This window comes from Salvia miltiorrhiza, chromosome 7, assembly GCF_028751815.1.
Source record: "Salvia miltiorrhiza cultivar Shanhuang (shh) chromosome 7, IMPLAD_Smil_shh, whole genome shotgun sequence".
Taxonomy (NCBI): domain Eukaryota; kingdom Viridiplantae; phylum Streptophyta; class Magnoliopsida; order Lamiales; family Lamiaceae; genus Salvia; species Salvia miltiorrhiza.
The window spans coordinates 10,938,454-10,963,466 of record NC_080393.1 but is presented as its reverse complement, the minus strand read 5'-3'; the positions used below and the strand labels follow the sequence as shown (position 1 = coordinate 10,963,466).

General features: G+C 35.2%; 2 protein-coding genes and 1 long non-coding RNA gene across 5 annotated transcripts; 2 read left to right on the top strand and 1 right to left on the bottom strand.

Annotated features, from left to right (window-relative positions):
* The first annotated feature begins 292 nt into the window (after window positions 1-292).
* On the top strand, window positions 293-9,193 carry LOC130992713 (uncharacterized). Its single transcript, XR_009091359.1, has 2 exons — window positions 293-637; window positions 8,820-9,193. It is a non-coding gene; the product is annotated as an uncharacterized LOC130992713 (long non-coding RNA).
* Window positions 496-3,618, top strand: LOC130992681 (guanine nucleotide-binding protein-like NSN1). 2 transcript variants are annotated; one of them, XM_057917432.1, is made up of 4 exons: window positions 496-633; window positions 1,450-2,109; window positions 2,731-2,942; window positions 3,159-3,618. In XM_057917432.1, exons 3-4 carry the CDS (start codon window positions 2,751-2,753, stop codon window positions 3,498-3,500), a joined length of 534 nt encoding a protein of 177 aa, XP_057773415.1. In that variant the 5' UTR covers window positions 496-633; window positions 1,450-2,109; window positions 2,731-2,750; the 3' UTR covers window positions 3,501-3,618. The 2 variants fall into 2 exon arrangements, with proteins under 2 accessions (XP_057773415.1, XP_057773414.1); XM_057917431.1 differs by lacking the exon at window positions 496-633 and having other exon boundaries at window positions 1,131-2,109.
* Window positions 9,194-13,633: 4,440 nt separating the features above from the next.
* Window positions 13,634-19,311, bottom strand: LOC130992691 (proteasome subunit beta type-3-B-like). Of its 2 annotated transcripts, XM_057917444.1 has the most exons (5): window positions 19,196-19,311; window positions 18,673-18,780; window positions 17,265-17,355; window positions 14,125-14,209; window positions 13,634-14,043 (listed from the first exon to the last, which is right to left on the bottom strand). In XM_057917444.1, exons 2-5 carry the CDS (start codon window positions 18,680-18,682, stop codon window positions 13,981-13,983), a joined length of 249 nt encoding a protein of 82 aa, XP_057773427.1. In that variant the 5' UTR covers window positions 18,683-18,780; window positions 19,196-19,311; the 3' UTR covers window positions 13,634-13,980. The 2 variants fall into 2 exon arrangements, with proteins under 2 accessions (XP_057773427.1, XP_057773426.1); XM_057917443.1 differs by having other exon boundaries at window positions 18,673-19,304.
* Window positions 19,312-25,013: the final 5,702 nt, after the last annotated feature.

Here is a 25,013-nt window from a genome sequence, read left to right as displayed (position 1 = left end):
AGATTTAAGAGAAGTATTATTTCTTCAACCAAGTCCTATACAAGACTGTCAAGACCGCCAGAGTCATTATAATTGCTTTAAAAAATAAAATGCATATCGTACAATTATTTTTTGCCTGCTTTATGATTTATCTTGAAATTATTATAATGAAGTAAGATATCTATCAATTCTATAAAGCAATACATTTTTGAGAGCCCACAGCAATTCTCTATCCTACGTGGCGCTCTCAAAAGTCTCTATTTCTATTTATCTAAATTCTACCTTTTATGCCTTCGAAAAAACTCAGCTTCTCACAGTAATCAATCTGCAAATACCTTGATTTGGTATTTTCTCCCCATCGCTTGATCTATGGCGCAAATTTCTCTCTCCATATCAATGCAAACGCCCTAATTTGGTATCTAACGCTCTACCATAGGAGCCTCCGAGGCATGCCAGCTCTTCTCTGACGCCCTACCATATATGCAGCCTCTCTTGCTCTCCCATCGCCTCTCTCCCACTCCCAAATCTATAATCCTAAGTCGTCGCCGCGAGCTTCGTCTCCTCCAGTCGCCGCCGCCGCCGGCTGCAGCTCACCAGGGAATGCCCCATTCTTTTCAACATTGAGCTCAAACACGTTTGGTTCCAGAACCGCAGGTGAGTGATATAAAAAAAAAATCACGATAATGATATTTATTTGGTCTGTTTTCATCTTTTGGGTTCATTTTGTGATGATTGAATCAAGAATTCTATTGTTTCTGGAATTGATTAAGTTAATATTTTTCTGCGTGGTGTTCTTTTGTGTCTGGATAGCGGCCGATTGGATTTTTTGTGTTTACTTTCTGAATATTTGTGGTGGTTTGGGGGTTTTATGATTCTTGACTACGCTGAAACTGGGAAGATCAAAGTGTGTTGTGCTTGATAACTTATTCATCCTAGAAAGTTGGAACTTGTGAAATTTGTAGGGGTCAAGATTTAGCTTATCTGTTATTTATCTCGTTATCATATCCAAAGTTTTTTATTTAAAAGAAATCATTTCTGAATGCCACCAGGTATAGAGCTAAATCAACAAAATTGATTAATCCTACTTTGAGCATGGACTTTACTGAGATTATAAAGAGCAACTTTTAAAAGCTTCGATGATCTCCTACGTAAATACGGATTGACTTCCATCTGTTTGGCTTTCTCTCCGGATTTTTCTTCAGATTGATTCTTTCCTGCTATGTTCACTTTTCGTGCAACTTTTGTTGTTCATGATGCCCCCTCTTTGAATTCGGTGTCTTGGAAAACTAAGAGCATATGTATTCAAGGTTTCCACGTATTTTATGCTGTCACATTTATCTTGCTTGTGAATAATGATTACTACATCTTTTTATGTCTTCTTGATCTTTGTTTAGGAAGATTGTTCCTTGCTCAACTTTTATTTTTAGCAGCATCAAGGGCAGCATTACCTAATTCAACATCCATGTGCAGGAGAGCAGTAAGTGGCAATCACTAAGCTATAATTGTAAAGTACCATCAGCGTGGAATATTATTTGAGTCCTGCTCACTTAACTTCGTACTTGGTAGAGAACACAACAATACCAGCTGTTATTTTGTGCATATGATTGAGTGGTTTTATAGTTTGAAGCACAAAAAAGATGGGCTTGAGAGTGAACCTGCTTCTTTTGGTGTTTCTCTCGGTTGTCATATTTGGTCATAGTATAACAGCTGAACAAGAAGAGCAAACTTTACAAAGAGTGATAACTGCTCCTCGGAGGAATGCAGAAGGTGGTGTTTTATTAGCCTATCAATTCTATAAAGCAATACATTTTTGAGAGCCCACAGCAATTCTCTATCCTACGTGGCGCTCTCAAAAGTCTCTATTTCGATTTATCTAAATTCTACCTTTTACGCCTTCGAAAAAACTCAGCTTCTCACAGTAATCAATCTGCAAATACCTTGATTTGGTATTTTCTCCCCATCGCTTGATCTATGGCGCAAATTTCTCTCTCCACTCCCAAATCTATAATCCTAAGTTGTCGCCGCGAGCTTCGTCTCCTCCAGTCGCCGCCGCCGCCGGCTGCAGCTCACCAGGGAATGCCCCATTCTTTTCAACATTGAGCTCAAACACGTTTGGTTCCAGAACCGCAGGTGAGTGATAAAAAAAAAAAAAAAATTACTCTTGATTTCTAAGAACCATTCATCAATTTAATTATCATTTAGGTTCTTGCTTTTTTTCTGATTTTAATGATGTAAATTTTGATTTTTATGATGTTAAATTTGGAGATGGAATATATGTGACAGCTGAAAAGGCATAATAGATTGCTATTATAGACACGTCGAATCCACTCCCCTTGGTATGATAAATACAATATGATGCCAATCCTGCAGTTGTTATTGATCAGGTAAAGAGGTGGATGAGAGAATGGAAAAGTGTATTTGAGGTTTTAACAAAGAATTATCCAACAAATTAACCAAGAGATTTACTTGGATGAAATTATTTTCTTTCTGATTGAGAATAGAACTATGTTGTAAATGTCAGTTTTTTTAGATAAAGCATGACAATCCATGAATGATTCAAACATATCTTTTGTATTCACTATGATATTCAAATGAATGATTATTAATTTTTGATGCAATGATATGCATAGCCAGTTATTAAAAAATAAACAAAAACTTTCAGTGGAAAAAATTTTCTTGGAATTATTGTGTATGTTTTATTAGCCTATAATGCAAAGCTATGCTAAACTTTGTTTTTCTTTACAACTGCAGGTAAAATTCCGTATTATACCATGCCTCCCAAGAGGAATGCAGATGAGCCTTCTGAGGCAAGGATCGTCACTGAACTTGGGAAGGAATTCAACATAGATGAAGTTTATGGCAGCGAATCAACTATTATAGGCAGTTTGAAATCAGTGAATGACTTCAATCCAGTTGAAGTTCCTTCAAATTCCCCTTTGAATTTTGATATGGTGATGCTTGAGGTTGGCTTTCTCTCTGAAGTTCATCTCATATGATAGGGCCTCGTGTGTACCTGTGTATCTCCTCAATAGACTCTAGATCAGCGTGATCTCTGCGTCTAATTGACTTATGAAATATGATTAAAGGTTGATCAAGAAAGCTCTTGGTCATGTTAACCGATTAGTGATTTCCATTTCTGCAATTACTACTATTTATTCACCATAATCAATGATACGCAGGACAAAGAACCACCTCAGGGCAATGATGACGATCAGCCCATGGCATCTGGAGAAGAAGATGGAAAAGTTAATGCAAAGGAGAAATCTGCTACTGTCAAGCAAAATGAAAAGCTGTATGCTGAGGAGGGCATGCTAAATACAAAGATGAGAAAAACAGATGAGAAAAGGCGGAAAAAGAAAAATCAGCCATCTGCGATGGAACATGATGGAAACGATGATTACGACTTCAAGGTTGACTACACGAAGGACTCAGCCATGGAAACTGGAGATGAGGTTGAAGATGATGAAACTAAGAAGAATAGATTCGAGCTACCTTCTGGAGTAGAGTTGGACAATGAATGACCAAAAAGAGAGATAGCCATTGATGATTGTGAGTTTGAGTTTGTGAAAGTGCTATAACTTTTGGTAAATTACTATACCCCTATTTTTGTTAGTGAATGGATTTGAGTTACATTGATTCATTGCATTGTCTAATCAGGCGGAGGGGTGATATTCTTATATTGTATGAAGTTTCAATTGCATGAAGTTTCGCTTTTTATGATGTTTAATCCTCAAACATTATATATTGTCCATATAGGCAAGCTGGAAAGCAAATACTAGGTGTCATAATCTTGCTTATAAGATATAAAGGCAAGCAAGAGCTATGCAACCTGCCTCCATCCTATCTGTATTTGTGTATACACCGAAAAATGCTTCATGCACTCATTCTTCTCCATATCATTCTGTGTATTGGCAATTGTTCCCATTTTTCTAATTGAGAGACATCTGATACTTCAATTTGGTTTGTGAAATTGCTCCAGGCTTGAATGATGCTCTTAGTGGATTCCCAAGTAGAGAAGCATCTTGATTTCGAACAGAAGTAAGACCATTTCCTTGACTTTATTGTTTACACACATGACCCCAACAGGAATATTTCTTTAATGTGGCACTCATCTGTGCCTAGGTGAGAGTTAGTGTCTTTTCTTTCTTTTACTATTGACGGTTAATTCACATATCATATTGAGTTACTTTGCTACATGTTTCATTGGATTTGTTTTAGTGTACTGATGAAGATAAAATGTTTGATTTTTGCCACATTATGTCTCTGCTGAGTTAATTTGTGTTAGTTTCTTGTAGGGTGAAGAATGTTAGATGATTTCTGTTACTAGAACATATTTTCATCTTCTTCATCTCAACATATATTTTGTAAATTTATGCTCATATTACGACTGATGGAAATGGTAGGAAGACTGCTATGAAGAGGCAGAACAAGAAATTTTAGAGGAGGAAAAAGAGGTATGAATCAATGCGACTCAACTCCTGTTGGCTTTATAAGAAGTGTTTGAAAATGTGGATAGCCAAAGGATTCCACGACATTTGATTCTTATCATCAATTCATCATAATGTAGAGATGAGGCACTTATAAAACTTTTTTTTTTCATAATACCTAATGGAATTCTTCGTGCATCTTTATGCTATTTAGGAAACAAGATTTGAGTTGCAATTCAAAACAATAGTCATAGTTTTTATAATATCCATCTTCCCCCCGACTTGTGCAATAATTTTAGAAAATAGTTGATTGTTAAATAAGCTCATTAGTTCTGTTTGCTAGATTGTGATTCTTGTCATTGTTCATTCATTGCTGAAAACTTTTGTGGATTTCCCTGTTGATTACTTTGATCTCTTCAATTACATTTTTAAGAAAAATAAGGACTGCCATCTTTATATGTTATATGCGATTAGCAATCATTATGGTGGCCTGAGTGAACCATTTTGTACTTTTTATAACCTTAGGTTGTTGATATTTTCAACATTTGCCTGAGACATAAGATGAAAGCGAACACCTAGGAAGCTTATGGTGTACCACATCATCCAAACTGAAGTGGCTGTGAGTTTGTAACTTTCATTGGGTAATGTAGTTGGCTGGGTAAAGGCAGTTGGTTTGTAAGGAAAAGGTTTAGTGGCGGGGAAATTTTTTAGGACAGTTGTGTTTAGTTATCAAGTAGTGATAACGAGGGTTAGCAGGGAGGAACACGATGGAAATGGAAGTTTAAAGGAAATACTCATTTTTGTTGGTTGTTTCTGGGGCACCATGAACTGCTTGGGGTCGGAAGAATAACAAATCTTGTAGTTTATACTGCTTGTAGTCTATAGAATGATTTTTTCCAATTGATCATATTTAGCGAACATGATATTAGAAATGATCTTCAATACTATAGTTAATTCTTGTCTACTTCTTGCCACCTTATATTCAATGAGCTGTTGAAAGTTACCTTTTTCAATGTGAATTCTTGCTGACTTTATTTTTAACTTTAGCAAATAGAATTTTCCTTCTTAAGGACATTCGGTATTGTCCATGAAGCGAAATGTTCGTTAAGGTTTTAGAACATGATTTGAAGGTGAACCTTATGTAATTTTTGCATCAGGCGTGAAGGGATCAGAAGAAGAGAATGTCCTCTAATAGAATCAATAGATGTCTAATGTAATTTTTACATTAGAACATGATTTGAAGGTGAACCTTATGTCATGTTTTATCCATCTATAGATGTCTAATGTAAATTATTATGTTTTAATGGTTGACTACATTACATTATGGCTTCTATTTGTAATTTCTTGCATGGTATAAAGTTAACGTCTTAATAAAAATTTATTTTATTAAGCCCCTTTTGTAGGGGCTATAAAATATAATAAATCCCCCCCCCCACCAAATTAATTACGAAATCTTTCTATTAGCGCTATACAATAGCGATGTCTATTAATTCAAAACACACTGCTAAAAAATTTGCCGATAAAAATCAGTTAAAAACGGATGTCTTACATACTTTTCTGAATAAAATATGATCGATTTCTGAATAAAATTAGTAATGCATAAATAAAGAATCTTCTATCTATTACTCCCTCCGTCCACTAATTGTTGTCCTAGGGAAAGTGTTATTTATACTTCCCCTAGGACAATAATTAGTGGACGGAGGGAGTATTAAATAGGATACATGTTGAAGCTACCACAACAATTCTCACTCCTAGGTGGTATCCTCATATCCTCCTATTCTCATTTTTCTAAATTCTACATTTTATTCATTCTTTATTTTATTTCTATTTTTAATGATAGTTGTCTTACCATAACTTCCACCCTAATGCAAACACCTTGCATTTAAAATATAATTAACGGCAAGTTTGATCGGTTTAAAAAGAAAAACTGGCAAGTTTGATCAAACCATTTTTATATCTTTATTCCATTCTTTTTTTTTTCTTCTTAATTAAACATTTTGCAATTTTTTCATTTTTAATTTCATATTATATATTATATTTATAACGTGAATAATATTAATCTTAATTATTCTTAACAATCATTTAAAAATGATGAATTTTATGTTTGATGTTTTGGCTGTAGAGAAGTACCCCTTATACTAATGATGAATTTTTTACTTTATGTTTTGTGCTAAACTTCAAATCTTCTTTATAACAGGAAAATGATTTAGCCTTTGTGGCATATCTAATATCTCATCATTTTGAAAATTCTCTATTCTCCTTCATTTTCATTTTTCACAAAAAACATCTCTTATCCCACATTGATTTGTAATCAAACATCTCAATTGATTTTTATTTGGTCAATTAACTTTTAGTTGGCAAAATAAATGGTTAAATTTTTTATTAAAAAATTAATTTAAATTATCTAATATTATTTTGGAAATAATTAATTTATTGAATAATGTTAGTCCATATATTAAAATAATAAAATAATAAATTAATAAATTTAATTTTGCTGATGTTATTTATATTTTATTAATTCTATAAATCAACATTTGGCGTTACAATATTTTAGCAAATGTAAAATTTATATAAAAATATATTTATAAAAATAAAATGATGCAATTTGAACCACATATTTGATTTTTATGACACTTTTTAATTAAATTTTAGCAAATGTAAAATCTATATAAAAATAAGTCTTGCGATTTTTTGTAGTATATAGTATATACATAGTATATTAATTTAAATAAAGTAAATCAATTGAGATGATGACTATTATTCTATAAAATTAAACTGTGAAAATCTGTATGTGGTATTCTATAGTTCGATCATTTTGAAAACTCTCTATTCTCTTTTATTCTCATTATTCTTTTCGCAAGTCACATGTCTTATCCCACGTTGATCTTTAATCAAACTTCATCTTGACTAAAGTCTATATTGTGTAGTATCTCATCCTTTATATATTTGCAGTGCCAATTTAATTTGGTCAATTAACTTTTAGTTGGCCAAATAAATAGTTATATTCTTAATATTAAAAATTAATTTAATTTATCTAATATCTTTATAATAGGAAAATAGTTTAGCCTACGTGGCATATCTAAAATCTCACCATTTTTAAAATTCTCTATTCTGCTCCATTTTCATTTTTTCACAAGAAACATCTCTTATCCCGCATTGATTTTTAATCAAACCCCATCTTGATTAAAGACTATATAAATACTTGTGTAGTAGTATTTCGTCATTTATATATTTTCATCATCAATTTAGTTTGGTCAATTAACTTTTAGTTGGCCAATAAATAATTATATTTAAAAAAAGATCAAATAATTTAGTTTTGTTATTTCTTAAAAAATCAAATCAACCAACAACAATACGAATTAATTATTATTGATTTTTGCAAAACTAAATAGGTTACTTGGTTTAACTGGATTAACCAATAATCGGATTAAAAATTCAATTATTTGATGTAGGTTCAAGGGAAATTTAGTTTAGCGTAAATGTGAAAACTCTAAATTTTAATTATCTAATTCAATTTTTTAAAAAATGACGAGTTTACCACATTACTAACATTGAGAAAGTTGAAAATTCTAATTATTTGTTAAACATAAGATGATTTTCTAAATACTAATATTTATATAAATAAATTAAAATAGGGTTAAGTATCAGATTGCCCCTTATCGATGGCGTCCCAATGGCTTTTAGCCCCCTAAAGTGAGGGGGGAGAGCTGCCTCCATCGAAAGGCTGGGGGGAAATTGGTGCCAAAAAGTCACGTTAAGGTAGTGGGCAGCCTCCATCGAAAGGCTGGGGGAGAAATTGGTGCCAAAAAGCCACGTTAAGGTAGTGGGCAGCTCTCCCCCCTGACTTTAGGGGGCTAAACGCGAGGGGGAGGACCCCTATCGATAGGGGGGAAATTGGTGCCAAAAAGCCACGTTGAGGTAGTGGGCAGCTCTCCCCCCTGACTTTAAGGGACTAAAAGCCATAGGGACGCCATCGATAGGGGGCAATTTGATACTTAACCCATTAAAATATAGTAAAATTTAGCTTAATATATTTAAAACTAATTCATCTTGATATGTTTGCGTAAGTTTTTTTATTTATTCAACTTGGAAAAATTATCTTTTGTATTAAATTAATGACAATACAAATTGACCAATTGATTTATTAGCATTTCCGCTATGTATATATATATATATATATATATTTTATAGCTCTAGACGAGATTATTCTCAAAATTCATTTTTAATCTTTCAAACTCCAAACGAGATAATGATAAAAAAATCAGAGGTGGTCTATCAAGCTTCATACGAGATGTACTCAAAACTTAATTTTCGCTCCAAACAATATGATGCTCATAAGTCAGAAGTGGTTTGCCAAACTCCAAATGAGATGATGCTTATAACTAAATTCCGGTCCTTTAAGGTTCGAATGAGATAATGCTTACCACGCATCGACGGTCTTTCAAGCTCCAAAAGAGTGATGCTTAGAACTCAGCTCCGATCTATCAAACTATGAACACGATGATGCTTACAAGTCAGTTATAGTATTTCAAGGTCCACACGAGATGATGCTCACAAGCCAATTATGGTCTCATGAGTATTTTAGCTCCAAACAATGTGGTGCTCATAAATTAGAAGTGGTTTGTCAAGATCCAAACAAAATGATGCTTATAACTTAATTTCGGTCTTGAAACTTCAAATGACATAATGCTTAGCATTCATTTGTGGTCTTTCAAGCTCGAAATGTGTGATGCTTAGAATTCAACTCTGATCTATTAAATTATAGACGAGATGACGCTCACAAGTCAGTTATGATCTTTCAAGCTCCACACGAGATGATGTTCACAAGTCAGTTATGGTCTTACGAGCTCCGAATGAGATGTTGCTCACAAGTCATGTTTTATCTTCAAGTTACAGATGAGATGATGCTCATAAGCCAAATCACATATATCAAACTTCAGATAAGATTAGAAGTTCGACATACAAAGTCAAATGTTATATTTCACGCTACTGATAAGATGATGTTCCAAAATTTTGTAAGGTATAGATGAGATGATATTTATATATAAGATGTGGTCTTAAATTTTGTCTATCAATTTATAAAATTATACTCCATTAAAATTTGTAAATCTTTCCTATATACGATTAACAAAAAAATAAAATGCGTCAATCCTTCATCACATCCTATGTCAAATACACCTAAATCTTTTTCTTCTTATTTTTCTAAAATCTCCAATCTCACATCAACTTTTTATAAAATTTCATCAAATAAAAATTTATATAAAAAGATAATTTACTTTAACTCTCAACAAAAATTAACATATAACTGACAAAAATTGTTGAGATTATTATAGCTTGAACTGTACCAATAATTTATTTTAATCCAATAAAATTTAAAATTAAAAATAATTTATATAAAAACAGTTTTATATGCTATATTGAAAAATAATATATAATAATAATTATAATATAAAATAGTTCCCCGTCGAATTTCGACGGGTTATACACTAGTTATTTGAAAAACATTACGCTTGATTTCAAGATACACGGAAAAAAAATATTGTCACTAACCTAATTAACGTGACATCAGAATTCTTTTTTAAGCCTCCTATTGGAAAAGGGTTGGACAAAGTTATTATTTAGAATTTATTACACTCGAAATCAAGGCATGTGGTGGCCAAAATAGTTGATTTATTCATTGATTTCTTAAATAATCGCCCAGACTCGGTTACTTTTGACTTAATTTCATCATATATCTTTAATTTTCACCAAACCAATACACCCTATGTGAAAAATTAGGTAATACCAATGGAAGAAAAATAAGCAAGAAGAATAACATGGTGATTGATGTATTTGATTTTTCAAATGCATTAACATAGTAATGCATATGGGCGTTTTCTAAGCAATCTATCACCAAAAAGTGAGGTCAAAGCAGCGGCGGTCAGGGAGGGAGGTAAGTGCAAATCAACACACGGAATTTTACCTGATAAAATCCCTTGAGGATTCTCTCTGTAACTTCTGTTGGAGTTATGTTACATAATAGAGGTCTGTTAGTGGCATTGAGGTCGAATCATGGCACCCAGGGCGACTCCTTAACAAATTTAAGTATAAATTGAAGATGAAAATGCTAATGTTAAAATACTTACACTGAGGATATAAGGTCCTTGTGTGTTCATAGGAAAAAGTAAGTAGACTGACACCGAATGCCACACATCAAATAATGAACTTACAGAAAGAGGGGAGTCTGGAGGGAGGAAAGCATGCATCTTACAAATATTAAGTGTTTCAATAAAGATCTAGAAAAAAGGCAGACATAAAGTCACTGGCAAAATTAAGGTGGGTCAGCTTCACGCAGGGCGGCCCTCTAGTGAATGAAGTGGGGCAATGGCCCCGGGGGCCCAAAATTTAGGCCCATTTGTATTATATCCTAGTAAAAAAAAAAAATTATTTTTTCTCTTGTGGGAGACGGACAGATGCAGCAAGCCAGCCCAGCAGCTCAACAATTAAAATATATATATATATTTTCCAAACGGCTCTCTCTTTGCTCTCATCTCTATTCTCTCTCTCTCTCCCAAACGGTTTTATCGACCCTGCACTCTCTCTGACTCTCTCTCTCTCGACACTCTAAACACTCCACTCTCTCCATCTCTCAACTCTCTTGGCTCTGCTCTGCTGGCTGCTGCGTTCTGGTCGCCCGTCGCCGGTGCTCCGGCCTGTAGCTGCGCCTCTGCGCCCTGCGGTCGCCGGTTTTGCAAACTGGTGTGTTGTTTCCAATTTAAATTTAATTGCTTTGAGTTAGAACTTAGAAGTTTAAGGTATTTTGTTGGCTGCTGTGTTTATTTTGATTCTTTGAGGTTGAAATTTATTGTGGATATTATGTTGCCTAGAAAATATGCATCGGGTAGTCAAAAAAGAAATAAAAGCAAAAGAATTGATGAGGTGATTAAAACTAAAAAAGGAGTCATTCATAAGTTTCTTATACCTAGTTCTAGTTCTTCGTTGAAAGAAGTTGATGTGATTGAAAATGAAGAGGTTGATGCTATTATTGAGAATGAAAATAATGCTTTGAACAAAGAAATTGATGTAGATGAGGATGACAATGACAATGACAATGGTGCTTTGCATATAGAAATTGATGATGTTACTTTGAATATATTTGATCCAAAAACTTGGGATAATATTGATAATAAAACTAGAGATATCTTGATTGAGAAAGGTCCCCTAAGAGAGTATAATCTCACATTCCCCGTATATGAATTTGGTAGACATTTTGCATATTCTCATTATACTAGAAAACTCCCAAATGGGGAGAATCAAGATAGAAAATGGTTAGTGTATTCAAAAGATATGAATAAAGTATATTGCTTTTGTTGCAAATTATTTAAATCATGTCAAAGTAAAAGTTTGTTAGCAAATGAAGGATTGAACGATTGAAAACATATACATGATAGACTCAAAACACATGAGAATGGTGTCGAGCATATTAATAATATGAGGACTTGGATTGATTTGCATATTAGATTGAAACGCAATCAAACAATTGATAATGATTTACAAGTACACATTAAGAAAGAGAAAGAACATTGGAAACAAGTGTTAGTTAGAATTATTGCTGTTGTGAAATGTCTTGCTACACGTAATTTGACTTTTCGTGGGGATAATGAAAAAATTTACCAAAATAATAATGGTAATTTTTTGGGTTTACTTGAATTAATTGCAGAATTTGATTTGGTAATGCAAGAGCACTTAAGACGTGTCCAAAATAAGGAAATTCACTATCATTACCTTAGTCATAAGATTCAAAATGAGTTGATTTCAACATTAGCATCTAAAGTTAAAATGATATAGTTAAAAAATCAAAGAGGCTAAGTATTATTCAGTGATACTTGATTGCACTTCAGATATATATAAGTCATAATGAGCAAATGACTTTAGTAATTCGATGTGTTGATATGACTAGTTCTCAAATAATGATAAAGGAATATTTCATAGAATTTATAAGTGTGGATGATACATCGGGATTAGCTATTTTCAATGAAATACAAGTTGCTTTAGAATCACTTGGGCTTGATATTGACAATGTGAGGGGACAAGGTTACGACAATGGTTCCAATATGAAAGGAAAACATCAAGGTGTGCAAAAGAGATTTTTTGAAATTAACCATAGAGCATTTTATATGCCATGTGCTTCTCATTCTCTTAATTTAACAATATGTGATATGGCTAGTTCTTGTGTTAAAGCTGTCTCTTTTTTCGGAGTTGTGCAACGTTTGTATACTTTATTTGCTAGTTCTACAAAAGATGGAAAATTTTAGAGGATCACCTTCATCAATTTACTTTAAAGTCCTTATCAACAACAAGATGGGAAAGTCATATTAATAGTGTTACTGCTATAATAACTCAACCTAATAAGATTAGAGATGCTTTATTTGAACTAGCAAGAGTTAGTGACGATGCTAAAACTAGGAGTGAGGCCGAGTCTTTGGCGACTAATGAACTTGAGAATTTTGAATTTTTGTTGGGTATGACTATATGGCATAATATATTGAACAAAACAAATTTGATTAGCAAAAAACTACAATCTAAAGATATGCAAATTGATGTTGCAATAGTTATCTTGAAAGGTTTGATTTCTTATTTTGAAAAATATAGAGAGGAAGGTTGTCAATCGGCCTTGACATTAGCTAAGGAGCTTGCATCTAAGATGGAAATTGATCCTATTTTTCCACCAAAACGTATGATTCGTAGGAAGAAACAATTTGATGAAAGTTGTCAAGAAGAGATTCCATTATCTGATGAAGAGTCTTTTAGGATCAATTATTTTATTGTTATAGTGGATATTGCTAATTTATCTTTAAAGACTAGATTTGAACAATTGACAATTTTTGAAGATATTTTTGGCTTTTTGTTTCCTCATAAGATGTTATCTTTATGGGATAGTGATAAATTGCATAAATGTTGTGTTAAACTTCAAGATGCCCTAAAACATAATGATAAATGTGACATTAATGCTGAAGATTTATATTATGAATTGTAAGTGCTACAAACGTGTTTACCATCTCAAACAAAGTCTCTTGGTGAGTTTCTTGAGTTTGTTAAAGTTTCAGATTGCTTTCCTAATATTTCTATTGCATATAGAATATTGTTGACTATACCGGTTACTGTAGCTTCAGCAGAAAGAAATTTTCAAAATTAAAATTGATAAAATCATATTTGCGTTCTACTATGTCTTAAGAAAGGTTGAATGGATTAGCGGTTTTGTGCATTGAACATGAGGTATTAGAAAAGCTTGATCTTGAAGAAATTATTGATGATTTTGCTTCTCAAAATGCTAGAAGATCTAAGTTATTTTTGTAATTATTTCATTATTGTTTTTTAATTTATTGCACTTTTATAGTTATAGGGGCCCCTTTTTTCCTTTTCGCCTAGGGCCCCTGAAATGTCAGGGGCGGCCCTGGCTTCACGACATATGTAGCACCTAGTATACAGGACAAGCTTGCTATGTTTGTGCATAATAGTTCAGAGGAGTATTGGTTGGACCATGCTAAAGGAGGATGAATAAGAGAAAAGCCTACTTTCTGGAACTAGTTGGTGCTTAAGACACAAATTTTTCTACTTGGTATTTCTTTAGAGAGTGGAAGGCGTCAAATGACAAATTCTGCAGAAAAAACTGGGGTAAAACTCAAGTACTTGTCTATGGAGAAAAGGTAAATCAGTAACATCGAGCAAAGAGGCAAACCATGTCAGGCTTGAACATTGACTCACAGGCACCATAAAGTGATTCGAAGGCTGATCCAGAAACTACAAAATCTTTTGCCAGTTCTCTGCAATTGCCGAAGAAATATTAAAAATGCCTGAAAATAGAACTGTGGATATGCACCAACAAAATAATATGTACAAACCTACGAAGTTGAGTTAAATTAAATAAGCACCAAGCTAACAAATTAGAAGCTACAATCTATTGCAACCAAATCTAGTATATTGATGTCGAGAACACAACACATGAATGAAGGAATTGCATCTTTTTTTCTTCAGGTTCCTATCTAAAGTTCCTAAAAGATAATATCCAATTACTCCCTCCGTCCCAACCCAATAGGCTCATTTTCCTTTTTGGGACGTCCCACTCCAATAGGCACAGTCTAAAATTAGAAATAATCAGGGCTCTAATTAAAATTATAACTACTTAATTAAAGGGGATATACACCCCTAATTAAAACTCTAAAAACTCTCATAATTCATTCGGCCACTTTCATTCTCCCCTATTCCGCCTTTTCCATTCTCTTTCTCAACAACGAGCGCCGCCGCTCTCCTTCTCTCATCTCCCGACCATGGCGGTCTTCTCCCCCTCCAGATCTCGGAACCTCTGCCAAACCGCCTCCTCTCCACCCGTCTTCTCTAGCGGTCTTCTTCTACCTCTGCCGCCGTCTCCACCGCGTGCTACCGTCTCCACTCTCCATCACGTTGACAAACATGGTTTTCGTACCTCAATTCCACATGTTTTGTTGTCATTTCCCTTCATGTTTTGCTTGTGAATGCTTGTTTGTGCCCGAATATTTAGTTTTATAAAGATTTGATATCTTGGTGTAGTTTTGGAGCAATTTCAGGAAATCTCAATGATTAATTGGAGGATTTTGAAGATATGAGATTGAAGTACGTCTCGAGAGGAATCCGTGAGCGCAAACGGCGACCAAATCCGAGTTCGGACGAGGGAGAACGGAGCAAAACGAGCGGACTGCGCAATACGCCCAGTACCCCGCGGTCACCACCCGCGGCCGCGGGGTGGGACCGCGGGTCAGCTGCCCCCGACTCCAGGAGACACCCGCGGTCACCACCCGCGGCCGCGGGGCGGGACCGCGGGTCCCCTGAGCATCCCCCACGTTTGAAGGCCGCGGACGCGGGCCGTGACCGCGGGAAAAGAGCGGAGCATCCCCAAGTGGGCCCCAGTCGCGTTTTTCAGCCCTTAACCCCCATTTTTCCCCTTTTCCTCACATTATTCATCTTCCCCAACCTCAAACACACCCATTTTCCATCTTCCCCAATTCCTCCACACCAAACCCTAGCCTCCATTACCACATCTTTTTACCAAGATTGAATGCATTGAAGAGGAGAGAAGATTGGAGAAAGCTCATTAATAGGATTTGTCACTTCTTACTCTCTCTTTCATTTATGTATTTCTTTGATTTTGGTTTGTTGTTTGTGAACATGTTTGGATAAAATCCCCCATTAATTTGGGGATTAGGCTCATGGATGATGTAATTAATTGATTATTATGCTCATTATTAGTCTTTGATTATGCCTTCTTCATTATCTTTGCAAGCCCTAGTATTATTTCTTGTATGGATTGTTGGCCACTTTCTATGCATTTCTCATTTGTGATTTGAATCGGGAGATGATAATCATAATAGATTAGGAGCTTGAAACATATTGACTCAATAAACCGGGAGGTTGAGAGTTGGGTGAGAGTTTACCGATCCTTTGTGCTTTTGGGAGTTATAGGTTAGAAGTTGACCGGGGACGGCAACTATGACCCGTAATCTACCGTTTTAGTCGTCCGGGAGGGGGCTAGAACTAGTGGGGAGATCACTCTAGATAAATAGGAATATCAAGACTAATATTGAGCTAATTTGAAGTCCATTGCTAATCCATCGATGCCTAATCCCTAAACCACCTTCATCACTTAATTAATCCACTTTGTTTGATTGTTCTTATTTTGTCTTTGAATTTGTTAGTTAATCAAACCACTCACCTCCTTGTTTAGTCTAAATAGCTCTAGCATAATGAATTAGGATAATCACTAGATTGAACTACTAATCCTTGTGGGATACGACCTTGCTTCCATATATTACAACTACCCGTATACTTGCGGCGTGGTGAAAATATTAGCGAACACACGTCCTCCTTCTTCACCCTCTATCGCGTGTACCGCCTCCACCGCCTCTACCCCTACATTCTCCACCGTGTCTTCGATCTCCACCACCGCCATCCGCCTCGTACATCGGGATACCCAGATCTGGTGAAAGAGACGATGTGGTGGCTGAAACCGCTGATTTTTTGATGGAGTTGCAGATCTGGAATTTTTTATTTCTCAGAGTTTGATTTCTAAGTTCTTGATTTAGGGTTCTAGACTTGGTAGAATTTAAGGTTGCCTCCTCTCCACCCTTTTCTTTTTCAAAGTTTCGTTCTTGATTTTTTGGAATTTTCTCTCATAATTTGCTGAATTGTTGAAGCTTGAAGAAGAATGTGCAAAGTAATTTCTGCATTGAATTTTTGTTGCTGAATTTCTGCATTGAGTTTCATAATTTGTTGAATTACTTTCCCATTATGAAACGGCTAAGATGATGAGATTTTTGATGACTTAAATATGCTCTGCTGGGTGGGCGATGCTCTATTGAATTTCTGATGGGTGATGCTCCGTTAAATTCATTGTGTTTGAAAAATGGGATAATGAAGCAAATATGATTAATGAAAAATAAGGAAACACTTAAAATCTTAATTGTTGGTGGACCACACCATTTACCTACGAAAAAATGAGTTCCTTAATCTCCGTGCCGAAAAGAATTGAGCCTATTGGCCTGGGACGGAGGGAGTACTAAACTATCCAAAATACCATAACTTTCCAAATAGCAAAAGAAAAGAAAGCAATTAGCATGAAGACCTATGGTTAAGTCAGGTTTTCGTAGTTTTTAGCTTACAAACCAAACCAAACTACAGAAGGAAGAAACATTTAAAAGGGGGTTATGGCTCCACAACGTGTTTGTATAATGATGATAAAAATCCACTTGCAAAACTTATAAGACCTTTTCCAGTTAGTTCACTAGAATCTGATTTTGTGGCAATAATATACAGTAAAAATAGATAAATAAATATAGCTAGACATACTTGGCTCCAATAGAATCCATGGTGCAAATGAAGGGTTTTCCATCATCTCCCAATCCAGCAATAACAGGTTGCCAGTGACGAGGAGTAAAATCTGCAGCAACATTGTGCAATTAACATGGCTGAAATATTTCTTTTATATTATTATTATTGACACAATTATTATTATTATTTCAAATATTTTGTGCAGCGCTGACTTGACATGGCTGACCTTATCAATCGGGAATTATCTTGGCAGCTCGACAACTCAGCTCCAAGCTCAAGAATTTTTTTATCTTTATTTATTGGCAGCGCTGAAAATTCTTATGTATTGACAATGTGCAGTGCCAGAATATTTTGTCTTTATTGTTCTACAAAAATGATTTTTTTTTCTTTGACGAGTTACAAGGTTGCAAGGCAAAAGTATTTTGAATTTGCTATGTTGCCAAGTGCAAACATCTCGTCTTAAGCGAGTGGCGGAGCTAAAATATCATGGCTGATAAATCAAAGGTCACAAAGCAACAAGAAATTCATCAGAAACACTCATTTATTGTTGACCAGGGGGGAGTAGCTGATGAGGAGTAAAATCTGCATCAACGTTGTGCAATGAACATGGCTGAAATATTTCTTTTATATTATTATTATTGACACAATTATTATTATTATTTCAAATATTTTGTGCAGGACTGACCTTATCAATCGGGAATTATCTTGGCAGTTCGACAACTCAGCTCCAAGCTTAAGACTCATGTAATAAGGGCTTAGGCCCAATTATTTAGATTAATGGGCTTTAAAGGTCAAATGGGCCAAGTTCACTTAATAGTATATAAATAGGGGACTTCCGTTTTTCATTCACAAGTTAGATAAGTTAGAAAAGTTAGTTATTCTTTCAATTCTCAAGTTGTAAATGTAAATCTCCAAGAATATAGTGAAACACCCAAAACCCCACCCGTGGATGTAGATCTTATGATCGAACCACGTAAATTCTTGTGTCGCTTATCGTTTTATAGTTGGGTGTTGATTTTGAATTCATCAGGCAGAAGTATGGACCAAACCTAAGCGATAAAAATAAGAAGGGTATTACGTTAATTATTTAAAATGATTTATGGTAATCAATGTGTATAGGAGACACTCAAATGACACCGAGAATCAACACTAAAATACAAGATTTAATTCAACAGTTGGAAATAAAAAGATCATATGAGCTCAAGGACCTCAAATGAACCTCATCTGCTTTTACCTTAAATCTAAGATTTTATTTATATGTTGTGGCAAATAGCACAATAATAGAAGGCGATTGACATGCATCACCAACTAGGTCTTATCAGCTCAATTTTAGTCACTCTTATAAAGGCTTCAATAATGATAATACTATTCATAACCATTATTCTTGTCCGTATCTTTCACAGTACGAGATAAGAATCTTACTAACCTTTTTTCATAAAGAAGAGCAGATACAAGGCTAGCAAAAGTTTTAGGCTTCATGTCTCTCTCTTCTCGTAGATGATATAACTTATGACGAAATACAAGCCGTTGATACCTTCACATAACAGCAACAGAAGACGCAAATCAAAAAGTGGTTTATCTAAGCCAAAACAGATATTACATGAATACGTAATCTACAAGTTTCTCTTTCTACATATCCAATTCTACTCCTAATGCTTCGTCAACAAGTTCCTAAATCTATTATATTAACCCTACAATTCGATACCACAAAACAACTCCTCAATTTTTCAACAAAAAAAACAAACTCATCAGGAAAGTACGCACAATTGTTCACCATTATTCTCCATTTCACATTTCATTCAGCCCCAGTCTTAGAACTCAGCTTCCAAATAGAAACACAGTGAAAATATGTACATTTGAGAACGAGCACATCCAGTTCTAATGCAAGGCTTCAGCTCAAAGAGGACAAATACTATGTGATAATGATCATCAAACCTAGTAGAGTTTACCTAAATGAGATTTTGGTGTGCCTCAAGCTCCGCAATTTTTAACAAGTTACATCAAACAACACAAAACATCGAGCCACAAACACACAGTATTAGCAACTGAAATTGAAATTATGTTACAGGGTTTGAGCATCGGTGGCGAGGCCGAAGAGACCAATGAAGAGTTTGTCGTGAATTTTGGAAATCAGTAACGATAGTCTGCAGCTGCACTCCTAGTCGCCGATCACTGGCGATGGCGAAGCAGTTCTTTCCCACCATCGCCACCACTGCGCTGCCGTTATATTCGAAGATCTACAAAATTCATTCTGTGTAATCAATAACAACAAACACACAAAATAGTGATAAAATCATCATGAACACTGTAACGCCATTAAAGTCGTCTACGGTTCTAGGACAATAGATGAAATTCGCTTGATGAACTTACCAACATAATGATATTTTGCAGTCAGCTGCGAAAAAATAGAAACTATTTTTGTCGAAGTAATTTGTGCATGAACGCTAGAGTTTTCAGACGGGGGAATGTTTTTGTGTTTCTATGGGCTATGGCGTGCGAGAGGGGAAACTACTCCGCCATGGAATTGAAGCAATCACGAATAACAGGTTGGGTTCGGATTAGTTTGGGTTTAGTTATTGGGCCGGACTTTTGGTTTGGAGCAGGAGGCTTGATTGTTGGGCTATTTATTGGACCCTAAAAACTGATTACGAGTAGTCATGTTTTTTTATTCAAAAAATTGATTGTCGGTAGTATAACAATATTACATCAATTCATAATTTTCATAAAACTTAAAAATACAAAGTTGTGTTTTCTTTTGATAAACTAACTGTATTAAATAAAGAAATTTTTAAAGTTCGCACCACAAGGGACTCGAACCCAAGACCTTTGGCCTTAGACATTAAAGCATTATCGTTTGGCCAACACACGTACACTACCAAGTCATGTTTTGGATTGCACTATTTTAATTTCTCTTGTGGAACTTCTCTAATAAGTATTCATGATATTAAGGTTGTGTTTGATAACAACCTTAAATCTATATCTATATACTATATAAAAGGATAATCACTTTCAAAAATAGTACTAGATTATATTTTTCCGCCAAAATCATCATACTATTGTTGAAAATAATTATTTATTTATTTTTTGTTCATTTCGTCTACTCTAAATCATACAAATGTATTTTTGTTATAATTTTTTATACTCATGGAATTTATCACATTTTTATGGTTTGTAGTTTATATTTTATAATGAATGAATTTGTAGCCTAACTATACCCTATATATATGACCATATTAAATATGTAATAACATATTTTTGTCTAAAATGATCATAAAATGTTTAATAAATGTATATAAAACATTTAATAAACATGAATAAAAGTATCAAACTATTAATATCAATATGATCATATATGGACTTTTAACATCTGTATTCTAAAAAAAACATATGTATTTATTTATTCTTTATTTCATGAATAGTCAACAAGTATAAAATAAATTTTGAACATTTAACATTAATCAAGCCACTATAATCTATCTATATAAGTATATAATAACGACTACATATTGCCGTAATTAGTGACTTTTGTTTTCAATTATTTTTCATATAGTTTTCGAAATGAACATATTAGAGCATCTCCAATGGGCGGTGCTTAAATGGTGGTCCCCACCTTTAAAACTGGCAAAATTGACCCGGCCCGACTGGCTAGCCCGGCCCGCCCGTGTTAGGGCTAGACTGGGCTGTACAAAATGTAGGCCCGAAAAAACTCGGGCCTCAAAAGCCCGCCCAATTAGCCCCCCAGGTAATCGGGCCCGGGGCTAAAAAGCCCGTGGTTTTCGGGATAAAAAGCCTGCCCAATCATTTAATTTTTTTTAAAGTAATCCATTGTAATTAAAGTTATTTTCTACACCTTATCTCATTTTTTTTTTATCTTGTGTAGGTAGCATAAATGCGTCCGCTAGTCCGCTGGTTCTGGTGTAGGTAGCATAAATGTGTCCGCTAGTCCGGTCGACACTGGGTTGGGCCTGAAAATTGGCAGTCCGTCGAATTCGGGCTGGGCCAGCCCGACCCGATCAATCTCAAAAGTCCGTCGGGCCGGGCTGGCCGGTCCAGCCCGACCCGCCCATTTTGCTAGCTCTACCCACCTTAAGCACGTCCCCCCTCCAATGCATAGTTCTTATGGAGGTTTTTAAATCTCCATTTCCACCAAAATTCTAATTTCTACACTTTTATGTTAAAATGTTTAATTTTCATTGAAATTAAAATTAAACATTCCATTAAAAATAAAATGACAGAATTTAAATAACTAAAAAAATAACATAGTTTAAAAAACTAAACAAAATTAATTACGAAAAATTAAAAATCCTAAACTATATAATTCCTCAACGCTTCAGCACATTTTGGATCAAAATTAAAAAATTACAACAATTAAAAATTAGGTGGAAATTAAAAAATTACAAAAATTTAGGATTTTAAAAGAAAAAAAAATTAAAATAAAAAAATAATGGGAAAATTTCACCTAAATACACAAACTTTGTCGAAAATCCATATTTGACGTGAAGTTAGGAATTTACATTTTAATACACCAATTTAAGAAGTTCTTCAATTTTGACACATTTTTCAATTTCGGCGACCGGCATTCTGACGTGGACGCCGGAATGCCAATGTCGCAGCCACGTCACACACCCACTCTCTCTCACTCTCTACACATCACCTCCCCCCTCCCCCCCGTCGGACCCTCCCCCTCTCCAGAACCGCGGCGCACCCACCACCTCCACCAACCAAACCAACCGGATTTCCCACCACCACCGTTTCCCTCACCTCCACCATAACCACCAAAAACGCCATATCCACCGTCACCAAATCTCCACCACCATCGTTTTTTTTGGTTTGCACAGATTTGCAGATCTAGGGTCTGTGCTTGGTCGTGAGCGGCGGCGGTGGCGACGTGACTCAGGATCGAGGGAGTACAGGCACGGAGGCAGCTAGGATCTGCTGTTGATGTCGGAGGTCAGAGAGAGCGGAGTCGATTTTGGGCTGCGGGTGGTGGGGAAAGTGGCAGCGGGTGCAACGTGGTTCTGGGGAGGGGGAGGGTCCGACGGAGGGAGGGAGGGTTTGCGGCTGAGGCCCTGTGGGGCTCGACGGCGGCAGTGCGACGCGGTTCTGGGGAGGGGGAAGTGGCTGACGGCGGGAGGCTGGGCTCGGCGGCGGCGGCGGTGCGATGCGGTTCTGGGGAGGGGGAGGGGGAGGGTCCGCCGGGGGGACGCCGGGGGGGGAAGGTGACATGTATAGAGAGAGAGAGAGAGTGGGGTGTGAGAGAGAGAGAGTGGAGTGTGTGTGTGTGTGTGACGTGGTGATGATGTGGCATTCCGGCGTTCACGTCAGAATGCCGGTCGCCGGAATTGAAAAATGTGTCAAAATTGAACAACTTCTTAAATTGGTGTATTAAAATGTAAATTCCTAATTTCGTGTCAAATATGGATTTTCGGCAAAATTTGTGTATTTAGGTGTAATTTTCCCAAAAATAAAAATAAAAATTTAAAACCCTACCCACACCCACCCAGCCGCCTTTGCCTTTTTCTCTTCCCTTTTTTTCTTGTTTCTTTCCCCCAATTATCCTCCTCTTTGCCCAAGTTTCCCCTGCAACTCCTATCTCCCATATCTTTCTCTTGAACACAACAACTATTTTTTTTTGTGCGTGTGAAACACATGCAAACCCCAAAACCCCTCCTTCGACCTGAGGCGGACTATCATACCGACACCGCACTACTGCGGGTCTTCAGCGCGCGGTGCGATCGATTTGCCGGATCCATCCGGGGCTATCACCCCGCTATTGGAGATGCTCTTAGGAAGTTACTCGTATAATTTTCTTTTTCAATAATTTTATTAATCTTTATGCAAAATTCAATCAGCCTATATAATTGGGACAAAATAAGTATTTTGAAAAAAGTTTGAGTTGTATAATATGCATTAAAACATAAAAGTTTTAGAAAATATATAGATATTTTGACAGATATTTTAACGGACTAATATTGATCGTTGATAAAAATATGTTGTTGAGATATTGGTCATTGATTTGACTAACATACAACTATAAAAAATCATCTTTATTCGAAAACCTTATAGTATTAGCAAAGATCTATTTTATAAGTTAACAAATTTATGAATTTTATTTTTCTAGTTATAAAAATATTACTAAGTTTATTATAATTTTATAATACAAAAAGATATCCAACTTGAACAAATATAAATTATTTATATTTTTTTATTTATTTAGTTAAATACATGCATAGGGAGCAAAATTAATTTAATATAAAAATGTCAATTGATACTCTATTTCTAAAATTGCATTTTATATATTAACATAACAAATAGATAAAAGCTCATTAGTCACTTATTAATAATTTTCATATACAATAGTTAAATAAAAACGGATTGATATATTGACATGAACAAAAGAAGAAAGGCTCATTAATCAACAATAAATAATCACTTAACCGAAAATTACCTATACATAATTAACTATGAACATGGGTAATTGAATTCTGAAATTTTATAGAACCAACATTGGTGAATTATAATTGAACGTATATAGATTTAATCGGTGATTTATTATCGAATTATGAATTATACCTAGTGTTATTTGGAAAAACGAGAGAGAAAAGTAAAGTTGAGAGCACGAGAATCCGGTTGCTGTTGTATTGCAAGTGAAGTAAGCGTAAGTTTACAAGGTACATGCTCATGGCTATTTATAGATTACACGTTAAGGGTAAAATGGTAATTTCATGGCTGGAACATGCGTCTTGCGTGGTCGGGGGCATAATAGTAATTCTGCTCTCAAGCGGGAGAATTTCCCGCTCTTTTGGTGATTCCTCTGGTGAACACCATTTCTCTGGCGAGAATGACTTCTCTGATGCAGACCATTCCTGTGACAAGGCGCATCCCTCTGACTTCTCTGCGGAAGCCCGTTTCCCTGGTGAAGCCCGCTCCTCTGGCTTATACCACTTCCCTGCTCTGCACATATTACTCCTCATCAAACATCTATATAATCTATATAAAAGAGGAGTTTTTCCCCTCCAATTTTTCCCTCTATTTTTCTCTCTCTTCTTTCACTAATTTTCACTATTTTTTTCTCTATTTTATTTCTTTAGTTTTTTTTTTATAAGCATCATAAAATTTAGTACATGAAAAAATACTTAATATACTACATCTTAATTTTAAGTTCGTGAGAAGATTTTTAATATGGTATAAAAAGTCATCAAAAATAAATTTAAAATGAAAAAATTATAAAAAAAATTAAAATTAAAAATATTTTATTTTTTCTCTCTTCCTTAACATTTAAAATATTTTATTTATATTTGGGTATGAAAATATTAATTTATTTATTATGACGCTTAATACTCTATAATCTGGTATGACGACTGGCTTGGGTATAATCTTATGAATAAATGCGGAATCCCGCATTTCATGCTTCCGTTTCTTTCTCAATCGGTGGCTGATTATTTCTACGATGGGGTCTGGCATTTCACGCAAGCCTTTGTTAATGCTTTTCCTGAGTTAGTGTGTGATATTTTACTCACTCCTCTTGGTACTGAGGGAGATGTGCGTTTCTGGAAACCCTCGTTACACGGGAATGTCACTACTGCGCTGGCCTTCAACAATCATTGTCATCATTTTCCGAAGGTATCTTGGGGTTCTTGGCTTTGGGAATCTTTTATTCCAATTCGACGTTCTTTGATCTGTTGGCGTCTTCTTCACAATAGAATGCCGACTTATGATCGCCTTATCCGCTACGGTATGATCACGCCTAACGTCTGTTTGATTTGC